General features: G+C 40.6%; 1 protein-coding gene across 4 annotated transcripts in view; it reads left to right on the top strand.

Annotated features, from left to right (window-relative positions):
• Tpk1 (thiamin pyrophosphokinase 1) overlaps positions 1 to 14535 on the top strand; it is a 296901-nt gene that overhangs the window by 158857 nt on the left and 123509 nt on the right. For all 4 annotated transcript variants that reach the window (XM_045160318.1, XM_045160319.1, XM_045160320.1 and 1 more), the window contains one exon: positions 11398 to 11544. In XM_045160318.1, coding sequence (XP_045016253.1) covers positions 11398 to 11544 — 147 coding nt within the window. The remainder of the gene's footprint in view (positions 1 to 11397; positions 11545 to 14535) is intronic.

Raw genomic sequence — 14535 nt, 5'->3', positions numbered from 1 at the left:
CCAGACCCACAAACTGACTCATATCTGGAGCTTACTTACAGTGTCAAGAAGCCCTAGAACACCCATATTCACTGTCTCTTCAATACATACATACATACATACATACATACATTTTTTAATAAAGTGACTTTACAATAAAAAGAAATGTAGCTAATTTTAATGAGGCCTCCTGTGGCCACTCCATCCAATCAGCAGTCCTCACGCCACCTCCCTACCCACGGACTGAATGCCCTCTCCTCTCTGCTCCCCATCACGATGGCTAATGCCTTCACCGTATATTTAGTATACCTATTTCTGTCACATCTTGCATAGTAAAATGCAAGCTTCCTGTGGGAATTACGCCTGATTACTGTCTGTCTCCCCAGCATCTACAATAATCGTGGGAACATAAAGGAGCTCTGCAGACAGTTATTAAATAAATATGCTTGGGCATGATTGGAAGACTTCTGTTTAAGTTATAATAATGTTAGTTAACGTTATTATCGGCTTTAACTTAAAAGTTCATTCCATTGCCCAGATCTTGCCCCATTGTAACTGAAAATGCTTAGCTTTTAGCAGTACATGGAGGGAGCCACTAGTGCACCCAGTACCCCATGACTTCTGTGTTACTTATGTATGTATTGTTTATGGCATGGCCATTTACACACGATTATATGATGATGATTTTTCCACTTATAACTTTGACAGGACGTGTGTCCTGTAAGCATCTTCTTTTCATTTCCTTTGTAGATATGATTTAACTTCTGGGACCTGCTTCTCTTTTCCATGTTCTATGTTATTTGCAAAAATAAAAATTAAGCTGGGCAATGGGGCACACAGCTTTCATCCCAGCACTTTCAGAGGCTGAAGCCAGAGGATCACTGTGAGTTTGAGGGCAGCCTGAGACTACAGAATGAATTCCAGGTCAGCTTAGCTAGAGAGAGACCCTACCTCAAAAAAAAAAAAAAAAAAAGCTCTGTGTGAGTTCAAGGTCACCCTGAGACAACATAGTGAATTCCAGGTTGCCTGGGCTAGAGCAAGACCCTACCTTGATAAAACAAATAATAATAATAATATAAAAATAAAATTTTAAAGTAGAAAAAGAGAATATACATAGATTTCCATAGGCCGTTGCCATCGTGAACATGACAGTAATGAAGCTTGTGAACTCATTTGAAGAGATAATTGCTAGGCATTCTACACTTCTAACATCAGCTCTACAGCTGAGGCACTGTGAGACTTTCCTGACAAGTCTCACTTCCTTCTTGCCTGGAATTGTCTGCCCAAAGAAATGCTGCAACCTTTAACATGTTTTTTGTTGTTGTTGTTCTTTTTTTGTTTATATTTCAAAGAGCAAACAGGTTTATTTAGACCACTAGTTGGAAGGATGAAGTCTAAGATAGGGAGATCTAGTTGATCCTACCCCTGGTGTTTTACAAGCCTCCAGAAAGTCACATGACACATACGTAATACATAGTCACGCATTCGACTATATATAAATACATCTGTGCACAACATCCCATGCTTTTCAGCACATAGCCAACATTGTTCTTTTTGTCAAGTGCCAAGGTTACTTCTCACAAGCTCGGGTGACAGATGAAATGCTACGCAGGCTGAGTACCGAACGCGTGAGCAAGGAGAAAGGGCCGCTTCCCAGGCACCAAGGACTAACTAGCAGATTGTTGCCTAGATCATTTTGGAGAAGCCGTCAAAAGACGAACTCACATCTCTGTTTTTCCCTTGTTGTAGAGACTAGAAATCTGCTTTATAGTGCAGAGCAACAAGAGAAGATAAATAAACCCAGTGCTTCGGTGTGACTCTGGAGATGTAGCTGGGGATATAAAAAGCTTACTGCCATGGAGGCTATGCCAATGCAATCCATTCCTGCTGAAGAAGAGGCATGCTTTTACAGGCCCCCAGACAAGGGTTAAGTTTATCTGCTTACTAGAAATCTCGGCTTGATGACTCACTTTCTAGATCGAACGTCCAGTGAATACAGACTTACAGTTTTGATTGTTGGGGGACTGCACTGCGGAAGACGTGCTGACCTCAAGCGAAGAGTTTGGGTTGGATTACAGCATTATGAAAAATGCAGAAATCTGGCTGGAGAGATGGCTCAACAGTTAAGGCACTTGCTTGCAAAGCCTAATGATCTGGGTTCGATTCTGTAGTACCCACATAAAGCCTGATGCACAGTGATGCATGCATTTGAAGTTCATTTGCAGCAGCTGGAGGCCCTGACATGCCCATTCTCCCTCCCTCTCCCTTCTCTCTTCAATGATTTTAAAATAAAAGAAAATGCAGAAACCACAACTGAAGAAAGAGGCTGCATCTTGAAAACCTCCACAAGAACAATTCGTGTGGGATAGAACATCCTGATACGGCTTACTTTGTGTTTCCCCTACAAAGACAGGCTAAAGGCTACAGTCCCTGCACCCCAACTAAGAGTGCCCATGATTATAACAGTGCCTGAAAGGAAATTATTTCCTTATAGTTATCAACTCATGATGCTATTCCATCTCTGAGAGCTATGGGCGCAGACCAGTGTGTTCTCAGTGGTGATTTATTAGGAAACCAGGAGATCTCTGTTTCTATTATCTGAAAGCATTCTCTTTTTGTTATCTCTTGAGCTTCAGTTTCTCAGAAAGTTACTTTTTTTAAGTCAGATGTGAAGATGGAACCCTGTGCTGCCGTTCTCACCTCCACCTTCTCTCTTCAGAACTTGCTGTGGGGTAGGATGGGGTTGCTATGACCCTCTGATTTCCAGTGAGCCATTGTGTTCAGCGTTTCATGGTGAGCTTGTTACTCCATAAGAGCAAGTACCATGGGGAAATCCAGATGTGTGGAGTATAAAGAAGACAGTACCAGTTTGTCTCTGAACCTACCAAGTGTCTTCTCTTCTGACCACATGTAAGAATGTATAGATTTTATAATATGGACAGGTAGATCAAAAACCTTTGCAAAGCTTTAGAAAATAGGAATGATACAATATCAGATTGCTTGGATTATCTTTTAGCTATTTCCTCGTTCATTTCTACTAAACATTTCAGTTATTTTTTTTTTTGTATAATAGACCCCAAGAATTTTGTTTTTCTCAAGTATTCATGGAAAGAAAGTGTTTCAGAGAGAACATTTTCATTGGACAAACATTTTATCCCAGATTAAAGATTGATTGTGATGGTCACAGACATGGAGTGCACTTGGCAAAAATACAAATCACATTGTTGATAACTTTTAAGGTCAACCTGCTGGTGACCTGTTCAAATATTTTGTATTTTTGAATTAGCTGATGCAAACTGGCTATGTGCAAGAAAAATAAGCATGAAGTAATTAATGTCACTGCAGTGGATCATAATTAGACATTATAAAATTATAAAATGGTCCCGCTTGTATCTAGAAATAAGTGCTGTAACCAGGCACAAAACTCGCTGTCAGAGCATACTCTGTTCTACTAGGAGGTAGAAAAAGGATAATTAACATAAACTATTTATATTGTACCAGATTGTAGCACCACACCACACCGTATCTTATAGCTACCTGTTAAAAACTATACAATAAAAAGTGAAGAGAGTTTTATTCTAGTCAACATTGAAAAAATAATGCTCCAAATATACTGCAGATAGTCAACTCTAATTCATCAAGACATGGAAACAGCAAGCATTTCATGCATCATGTTAGACAAGAATATGCAACTCACTGTTACTTTATGGCTTAAGCGTGGCAAGAAATATTGTTGGATGAAAATGAATCATCATGATGCAAGGTAGTTGCCTTGCTTTTAGAAAAACGACACAGGCAAAGAAATATGTAACTCCTGGGACCACAGCGGCTCTTTACTGCAGTCAGTGTGTTTCCAAAATGTTGTGGAAAATTATCTTCCTTTTCTCCACATGTTCAGCTGTGGGAATAAATGAAAAAATATGAGACAGGTTCCATTTTCTGAGGCCTTTGATCTGGTTTCCACAGATAGAGAAGTGGCTTACTGTTTGCTGTCCTTTCAGACATTCACTTTAGTACGGCAGCATGCGTATCAAAAATTTTTGAGCCACAGTGAAGAATTTCCAGTATTACTTAGTGGGATTTTGAAATTATTCATTTGAATTTTTTCAAGTGCCTATCAATCAGTAATGTAGCTTCAGTGGGCATATTTGTATAATGCCTTTCATAGTCCGTTTTCAAGAGCTAATTGTTTCTGAATCTGCTGTAAAGTATACTTTATTTCCCGGTGAATACCATGATAAGGATGCTCTTCTGGGTGTTATGAGAATGCCAAACCACAAATAATATGTCTTTCCACCCCTCTCAAAGGCTGTATTTCACCAGAGAACCTCAGAATTCCTTTTCCCTAGAAATACAATCGTATCATGACAGTGTTAGGTTGAGAGACCATAATTACCTCCAGTAGGAGTTATAATATAACTGCTTATTTATACAGACCCTGATTTTATGTAATTCTTCTTTCATAAATATATTCCTTTTCTCCTCAAAGAGTTTAATTTTCAGCAGAGATAAGTTAAATAAAATCATGTAAAATAAAGTAAAAGGAGACTCGTGGGCGTGGGTTTTATTTATTCTGTTCAGCTCTCTTTGCCACATAGTTCCTGATGTAGAAAGTGTAAATGCATGAAGATTTGCTCCTGGTATCCCGTGGAATACTTATATCAAGAAGAGGAAATCATGAATTTCTACATTTCTCCCTCCCTCCCTCCCTCCCTCCCTCCCTCCCTCCCTCCCTCTCTCTCTCTCTCTCTCTCTCTCTCTCTCTCTCTCTATATATATATATATATATATATATGTATGTATGTATGTATGTATGTATGTATGTATGTATGTTCCACTTGTTTTTGTTTATACTGAGAATTGCCCTGTCTCTAGGGCTTTCACTGCTATGGCTTGAGAAACTGTAGTCCACAAAAGCAAGCATCAGTACTAAAGGCCCCTTTGCAGGGAAGGACAGCACTGTTACAGCCAGCTTTGATATGCTCAACTGAAAGATTCCAAACTGCCCAGGGTAAATTTTCGAAAGCATTTCCATATTCTGGGAGGACACTGAGTCATGCTGGACACTGCCCTGACCAGTGTACCTGAAAGTACCGTGTTGTATAGTTGTGTGAAAATAACCTGTACATCGATCAAGACAATACACCTCTGTGCACACAGTGTGTGCAGTTATGGGAAGGGGACTGATCACCACAGTTATTAGGACCAAGTTGTCAGGTTAGTCTTCAACTCTGGATAATGAATCTGAATCTACAGCTACGGGTACCCCATCAGGAAACTCAGAGCAGAAGACCACAAGATAGTCTAGAATAATAATGCAATGGTGGCTTTCCTACTGAAGTGAAGGATGGGAATTATGACAACAGTAATGGAAAGAACCACTTGTGTTCTTTGAAGAATAATGTTTCATTCATTTTCCTCCAGGAATTTCAGAAAGCAAGCAGGGACCTTAGAAGTCCACCTTAAAATGTATATTTGATTCTGGTTTGCTTGGTTGTATTTGTTTACTTTTTTTTTTACCTGATCTGAGTCCTCAATGCTAACTGTTATAGTAATAAGCATGTTACACATGTGCCAGGCATTCTGCTCAGGGCTGTTGATTGAGAATAGCAACCTGAAGGAGATCCAGTTCTGACTTTAGACTTTGCTACTTTTGGAGTAGATGCCCTGTATTTGTACTGTCTGATACATTGTCACTAGTGCCTAATAGGATGCAAGACAAGTAGATGTTTTCCAGTCCTCTAGGCTTCTCCCATATGAGGATAAGGATTTCCAGTACGCAAACTAAGCTCACCACAACTGAATCTGCTTCAGCTAGATCCTAGAGGTCCTAGCGGCCTTCCCAAACCCTGCAGTATAAAAACATAAGTAGAACTTAACATTCCCTGCCAACAATAATTTTATAGCAGGCTAAGCTAAGCCAGGATATATATGACAGTGTGTGTGTGTGTTATGTGCACATGAGGGATCTAAACTTAGATCTTCATGGCTTGTACAGCAAGCACTTTACCCAACAAGCTATCTCCTAAGTCCCCTCCACTACCCACCCATGTGAGCAACTCTTTTCACCATTTGTATGACAGAGAATGTAAAACTCCGTCCAAATAAGTTCACTTATTTTGGTGGTGGAAGAACTCATCATTTATAAGTACACTAATCACACCCATTCTCAAGGAAGAAGAGGAAAGGTGGTGGTCTGAACACCAAGAATTGTAATGTCAAGACATTTTCTGAGGATTCAAATATTTCTCAAGTGTGATTCTAGGAGCACGTTGAAGACCCTATGTAAGGCACAGGATTGGAGGACATTGTTTTTGTTTTTTGATTTCTTTCATTTTTTTTTTCAGGCAGGGTCTCAGTCTAACCCAGGCTGACCTAAAATTTATATGTAGTCTCAGTGTAACCTCAAACTAATGGTGATCCTCCTACCTCTGCCCCTAGCATGTGCCACTACACCTGGCTTAAAAGTAGTTTTGTTTTGATGTCATGATCTTTTCTTCCTATTATTATGATCTTGTGTAGGTAGTGTCAGGCACTGTGCGGTCATATATATCCAGGCCATTTTGTGTCTGGAGGAACACACCATAAGGAGTTCTCCCCTTTCTTTGGCTCTTACGTTCTTTCTGTCACCTCTTCCACGATGGACTCTTGAGTCATTGAAGGTGTGATAGCTGAGCATTCCTTTGTCACTTCTCAGCACCATGGTGCCTTCTGCATCATCCCAGTATCACTGCCATCTGAAAAGAGAAGCTTCTCTAACCAAAAGTGAGAGTAGCATTAATATATGGGTCTGGACATTAAAAGAAGTGCTTACTGAGCAGTTTGGTGAACATAGTATATACATTTAGCCAGACGCCAGCAGACATTACACCCCTAGGGCTTATGAATACCCCTGTTGTAGGTTTTCAATATTAGGGATGTATTGCCTCCATGGAGCGGACCTCCAGTCAAATTAGAGAGTGGTTGGTTTCCCCCATAACAGATATGCCACTATTGCACCTGTTGGCTCACTGATTGAGAGGGGGAGGGGATATGATGGAGAGTCGAGTTTCAAGGGGGAAAGTAGGAGGAGGGAGGGAATTACCATGGGATATTGTTTACAATTATGGAAGTTGTCAATAAAAACACAGAAAGAAAAAAAGTAGTTTTGGGTTTTTTTGTTCGTTTTGTTTTTAATTAATTTATTTGTAAGGAGAGAGAGAGAAAAAGAATATGTCAGAATGGACACACCAGGGCCTCTAGGCCCCGCAAACAAACTCTAGATGAATGTGTTATTTTGTGTGTCTGGCTTTACATGGTTCCTGGGGAACCAAACCTAGGTTGTTAGGCTTTGCAGGCAAGTGCCTTGTGCACTGAGCCATCTCTCCAATGACAGTGGATTTTGTCTGGTAGATACTAAAGGCCAGTACTCACGTTTAAGCAGAACAGTGACAAGCTCAGATTTAAGATCATGTGAGTTACTGTCTAGTATAAGGTATAAATATAAGGTTCCTTAGCCATTACAGGGGCCAGCCTGGAGGTTTGCAGGCACAGCAGAAGCGAGTATGTCCACACAAAAATGTTGATGCGTACATTAAGGCTGTGTCAGGGAGGACTAGGGATTATTTGAGAAAAATTCTGACTTTTGTATAGACTGGAATGGAAGACTCATTGTCTTACATCATGTACCCCTCACCTGAACAGGCTGCCTTCCATGACATTGCAGTTAAGTTGCTGACACACAACCAAGACCCCTAGCGTTTCCACAGGCCAACAGGTCTCTGCTTTTCAGTGTAGCCCGCACTGAAGAAAGCCATGGAACCTGAGCCCTTGATCCACTGTGTTCCATGTCAACCACTGTAATTAGTTGTAACTTGTTACAACATTCAATCTAATAATTTTGTTTTCTATACTTCAGACTTTTAAAAATTCTTCCATTACCATGTAATGATTGAATATTGCTGGTTTCTTGTCTTCTGATTGTGTGTGTTTTTTTTTTTAATTTTTTTTGCTAATTTTTAGTTGTTTGAGAGCTACAGAGAAAGAGAGAAAGAGGCAGATAAATAGAGAATGGGCGCACCACTGCAAGCGAACTCCAGATTAGGTTTTACTCTTCTCTTGACCCAGATCATTCTTCTGTAGCCTGTATTCAGTATCCCACCTTCCAATTAGAGAATCAAATATATTCAACCAAGGTTTTTCAACATTTTATTGACATCTCATCATAATACAATGGGGATGTTTGAAAGTTAAAGGAAACCTCCTAATTATGACATCATCCCTGTTTTAGATGCTCTGTCATTTTTCTTCCCTTAAATTGACTATACAAATGTTTGGTTTATCACTATCAATAAGGAAAATACAAGTCTTGGTTAATGTGCCACAGTCCTTGGTTATGCCTGTATCCTTGGAGTGATTATTTATAATGTCCCCTTCTGCTTCTGAGTCTCACTTTGAGCATTAAGTTATATGATCACCCTAGAAGGGAGAGCTGCAAGGAAATTGTCCATTTATGCATCCCCAGAATTCAATTTATAGAAAGCAAATGTAATTAAAATGTGCTGACAGTTGCTGTTCTTACAGTAGTAGACTTTTGCATGCTGCATCTAAGTCTTTTTGAGGTCAAATAGAGAAAAACTTGCCATTTGGTTACTGAAAGGTTTTTACTGCTATAATAGAAAAATGAAATTGCTTTTGGTATTATATGTCCGTCAGCTAGACTTGTCATGATTCTATTAAGATCAATAAAGGAAAGCCAAATTTTCACTCATTTTTTTTGAAACAAACTAGGTTCAATTATTTTTCACCTTACAACGGCCAGAGAACCTTAACACGAACAAAAGAAATGAAACGAATCTTGAAAATAATGTTAGTAAATTGAGTTCATTCCCTCAACAAAATCACAAGGTGGTCATATGTCATTTGATAGATGTCTAGTCAGATCTCCACTGCATTAACCTGGAATGTGAGATTACAGGTTTTTGCCAGATGTGAGAATATAAAAAGTGGCAGGCAACTCATATTCCCACCCCTCTCCTTGCTAACTTAAACTGGTCTATGCTAATTCTCTTCTAAAATATTTTATTTGACGGGAAGCAGATACAGAGAGAGTGAATTTGGGTGCACCAGACCCTCCTGCCACTACAAACCAGCTCCAGACACATGTGCAACTTTGGCATCTGGCTTTACATGGGCACTGAGGAATCAAACCCAGGTCATCAGGCTTTGCAAGCAAGTACCTTTAACTGCTGAGCCATCTCTCTAATCCCATGCAAATTAGCTTGTTATGAAGATTTGAGGTTCATCATATTTTTGTAATTTTTCATTTTTATATATTACATAGACGAGTATAACCTGAATGTTGGATATGCAATTACAAATATTGGAAACATTCCAGTACCAGCAATCATTAAGAAACTAAAAATTTAAGCTACAATGAAGTATTGCCTCAATCCTTTCAAAATGGCTATTATCAAAACCATGCCAAAGATATGGAGCATAACACATCCTTCTGTATTATCTGTGTTAGAACAAAGTATAAAGTTCCTCAAAACATTAAAAAATAGATCTACCTTATAGCTTGAAATCCCACTACTTGGTGTATATCCAAAGGAAATGAATCCATTAACAGAAATGTATCTACATCATCGTGTTCAGTATAGCTTTAGTCATCATAGCTAACACATGAAATCAGCCTAAGGGTCCATCCATGGGGGAAATGGTAAGGGGAATGAGGTATATGTATAATCAACAGCTTAATACCCACACCCAGCCAGCCTGTGGCCTGCGTTGACCCTGGTGTTTTTAACCCACCTAGCTAAATACTGCCAGCAGTGAAGATGAGTGGTGATGCTGCTGCTGCTTTCCAAAAAACCCAGTGACTGACTTACAGATACTGTTCATTCGTTGTGACAACCTGTTGCAGAAGATGAGGATTAAATTTCAGCCTTAAAGGTTATAGGATCCCTCAAGGCCCAGAGTATATTAATGCAAAATTGAGAACCCAGGAATGGGATTCCAGACTCTGCAGAGTGAATAAGCTCCTATCAAGCTTTCCTTCTAATGCGGATTTATAGTGCAAGAATGGGGATATGCCAATGTGTTTTTATTGGAAGCTTAAAACTGTCTCTATATCTCATACACAGCCTCTTTTGTTGTACTTCTTATCCATTTAAAACAAATTCACTGTAGTTTTCCTGGGCTAGACTAGAGGAGGCTCCCCTGGAAGAACTGCACGTAGAATCCACCCGCCTCACTTGGTATTTCAAACAGAAGTTTCTCCATGGCTTATTGAATTGCTGACAAGGAGTTCCTTCTGTACCTGAAGATGAATACATGCCCCTTACTTTTTCTCTTTATCCCAAGTGGCACACGCCTCCTACAGAGCTTGGTCTTTCTGCACCCCAAATCTAAGTCTTAGAATAATAGAAACATTTCTACAAAAATAATGTTAGTTCCTACACATGTGTGGCTTGCTTGTCTTCATGATTGTAGCTTTCACATAAGGCAGCTTACCCAAGACAAGCTCCCAGTCTCCCTACACCCTAATAAGATCAGAAATAAGAAGCTCATGCCCCATTTCATGGTACATCTATGTCATGTGCATTTGGTATACTGCTGATAGCATCCAATTATGGTATACATGTTTCCTAACAGCATAAAAGTGCATCTGTTTCTGCCGTATCTATGTGGCCTGTGTATGTGTGCACACACACACACATCTCTTTATTCTTTCATGAAACTCTTGACCATATTATATGTGTTAGTCAAAGTTATGCAAAGTTCCAAAGCTTGGAAGTCTTGAGTCACAACAAAACAAAGCTAGCAACACCAAGCAAACAACAATGAAATCACCTTTGGATGCCCAGGTTGATGCAATTGATAATCCTCTCAGAGTTCTGTTGATACTTGCATAACAGACTAGATGCTACCCAAATCTTTAATGCACTATGATATGGGTTAAATACCCCCTACTTTTCAGCAGCTTCTATCACAGGGACTGATCGATGATCGCTGTCAGGCTCACTGTAGGTCAGGTTTCCGCAGTGTTTTAATTGACCCCTTCCCTCCTCCCTGTCTCTTGAGCAGCAGCAGCCTTGACTCAGCTGCGGGTCACAACTCAGGAGACATCTGCAGGAAAAGAACATGAAAATGAAGTGCTAAAGGACAGTTGTCTAGTTTTCTGGGTGAAAAGACAGGTGGGAACAACTTTGAGTTCTGAAACAAGCTCTGTCACTTTCCAGTTTTGTGACCCTTTACAAGCAACTTAATTTTTTCATTTGAACAACAGCAGCATCAGTGTTTATTCATTGCTTATCAAATGTAATGTAGTATTAAAATCTCAGCTCAGGGGTTTTATGCCATTGCTTGGTTCAAAATTGTCTAAATAAAATAAAATTATCTAAATACATGACTGTCAGTTTTATCCCCCTGGCTCAGGTTGATGTGATCGTGACCCTGGGAGGCCTTGCTGGGCGTTTTGACCAGATCATGGCGTCTGTGAATACCTTGTTCCAAGCCATATACATCACTCCTTTGCCAACTATAATCATCCAAGAGGAATCTCTCATCTACCTTCTTCAACCCGTAAGTAAAAAGGAAATGGAATCACACTCTCCTGGCACAGAATTTCTACATTCAGACTCGTGGCAGCGTGGCCTGTGGCTTCTGTCAGCTTCCTCTCAGCTTTGACTGACATTGGCCCTGTTGCTTTCTTGTGGCTGAAGAGCACAAAAGGAGAGGAAATTCAGTTGTTTCTTCAGCCACAAGTAAGAGAAATCTTGTAACTTTTAATTAAATTGGCTAAAAATTAAATTTTGCACTTTTGCATCTTGAGCAGCAAATGTGAATGGCACTCCAGAAAAAGCCTCAACAGACAAAAACGAGGCTTAGCAAATGTCTTCAATGGGATTCACTGTGTGTGGAGTGTTGTCATTATAATTGGAAACTGGATGTGATTTTGTTAAGCACTTAAAAGCAAAGCTTTAGGCTTTCATAAGTTTGCTGATTATTAATTTTATTCCTTCAAGTAAAGTTCTTATGATGATGTCACTCATTTCTAGTTTTCTACCAGTGTAATACATAGAATTCTTTCTAAAGAAAAAAAAATAAATTGAGTGAGGTTGATTGATGGACTCCCATGTTTAAAAAGTCACCATCATGGGCTGGAGAGATGGTTTAGTGGTTAAGCACTTGCCTGTGAAGCTTAAGGACCCCAGTTCAAGGCTCGATTCCCCAGGACCCACATTAGCCAGATGCACAAAGGGGTGCACGCATCTGGAGTTCATTTGAAGTAGCTAGAGGCCCTGGCGCCCATTCTCTCTATCTGCCTCTTTCTATCTGTTGCTCTCAAATAAATAAATGAAAATAACAACAAAAAAAGTCACCATCACATCCTGAGAGAGTGGCAAGTTCATAACTGTCTGTCATTGTGTTGTTCTGTCTGACATCTCTGTGTGCCATCCCTACCATGTCACCACTAAAACTCATTGTTTTGTCAGGTTGTATACCTTCTTTTGGCTCTTTTCATTACATAGCTTCCATTTTCTGGAAATATGAGTAGGTAAAGCAGACTTCGGATTACAACTCCATACTGTCCTTTTACTCATTCAACAAACGGTCTCTCAGTGTCTGCTCCCAATCTCCCAATCTGCAACAAAGAGGAGTTAGAGAAAAGTAGTGACATTTGATCATTTATATCTGGTTCATGTGCAGTGAGACAGTTAAATTAGAATACGGTTACACTTGCATTAGCCAACTTTCTGCTATCAGAACAAGTAACGGAGACAATAACTTCCAAAGAGAAAAGGTTGGTTGCAGTCCAGAATCGTAGACGTTTCAGCCTCTGGTCATTAGACCCTGTTGCTTTGTGCCTATCGTGGATAGAATGCTGGTTGCATGAGACACATTGTTAGGCCTGCACCTCACAGCTGGGCCTAAAAGGGAGACAAGAAGAAGGGAACAGGTTTCTACAATCTTTTTTCTTTTTTTTTTCAAGGTAGGGTCTCACTCTAGTCCAAAATTGAAATTCACTACGCAGTCTCTCAGGGTGGCCTCAAACTCACAGTGATCCTCCTACCTCTGCGTCTCAAATTGTGGGATTAAAGGCATGTGCCACCATGCCCAGCCTACAGTCCCTTTTGAGGCCATGCCATCATTGACCAGGAGCCTTCTCCCAAGATCCGACCTCCTGAATTTCCCAGCACTCCTCAACAGTGCTATTGCTGACTCCAAGCCTTCACCTCATGGCCTCTGGGGACAATTACAATCAGTCATGGCAATAATGCAACAAGAGAAAGTTACTGGATAAAGATGATGAGAAAATAAATAATGTGGGCATCATGGAAGAAGGGACAGATTTTCAGATTCGTCACATACTGGTCCCTCAACTAAATGAACAGGCATTCATGACCTGCAGCCCGGGAGCTGTTTTCTGGTGAGAAGGCCGTCCACCCTAGCGTGTGACCGGCGCTCTCGCTGTTCTTCTGTGTCTTCCTCACCAAGCACAGTGACCTGCACATCCTCTACGGTACTCGAAACACGTCTTCAGTTACCTTCTGCTCAGGAAGCAATCATTGCATGATAAAGGCCCAGAGCTATGAATCAGCACTGTAGGTTTTCTGCTCTGTCCCAAGGAAAGATCCTCCCCACCACCCCTTTCTCCAACCACTTTCAGTAGAAGGACGAAGAGTCATTTCACAGTGCAGAGGCCAGTCTCGGCGGGACAGTGCTGGGACCGCGAGCTCGCGGCGTGTCAGTTGTCTCCCTCCCGTGACGCCACGCTCCATGTGGCTCTCGGGGTGTGCGGCGCAGGGAGCAGCCGCCGGGCCTGCGCACTCCCCCGAGAGCAGCCCTCCCCGGCGAGCCGCAGGCTGCTGCTCACTGCCATTAGCCACTGCAGTCTTGTGAGCTCAGAAACGAAGCATCACACATGTCAATCAAAGCCGCTTTCACATCTGTGGAGCTGGGTTCAAGACAATGCAGTTCAACATGCCTCAGCATCAAATGAAGAAGGCCTCTAGGTTTTCCTTGTCTGCATTTGTACACTAACATTAATATCTAGCTGTTGGGCAGGATGATAGTTTTGATGCTTTTACTAGACAGCCCTCATTTAAGGTTTAGTGCAAGGCCATGAGAACAGTGGGGTAGATGAAGGGCTCTGACTCAGTATTTTTTTCTCTGCAGGACATTTCCTCTTATATGGGGTTAATGGACTAAGAAATATATGACAAGCTCTTACAATGAGTCACAGCCCATAGACTTTGTAATTAGCCATAAGCAACAAGTGGCCTGTGTGTGTGTGTGTGTGTGTGTGTGTGTGTGTGTGTGTGTGGTTTCCATGCAGACAGTCATATACATACATGTGTGTGTATATTTTGTACATTTTAGAATCTCATTTGAAAGTGGTGCTGTTCTCTGTAGCCTCATTTTCAAATAAGATCAATCTCAGATGCATATAGCCCAGCTTGTTGGTGTAGTCAAAGTAAATTAAAATTAAATTCTTCAGTTTTTTAAACAACAAAATCTAAATATACCACATAAATTTACCACATAAAAAAATCTCCTTTGAGAATTTCA

This window comes from Jaculus jaculus, chromosome 10, assembly GCF_020740685.1.
Source record: "Jaculus jaculus isolate mJacJac1 chromosome 10, mJacJac1.mat.Y.cur, whole genome shotgun sequence".
Taxonomy (NCBI): Eukaryota; Metazoa; Chordata; class Mammalia; order Rodentia; family Dipodidae; genus Jaculus; species Jaculus jaculus.
This window is presented reverse-complemented; position numbering and strand designations above follow the sequence as displayed.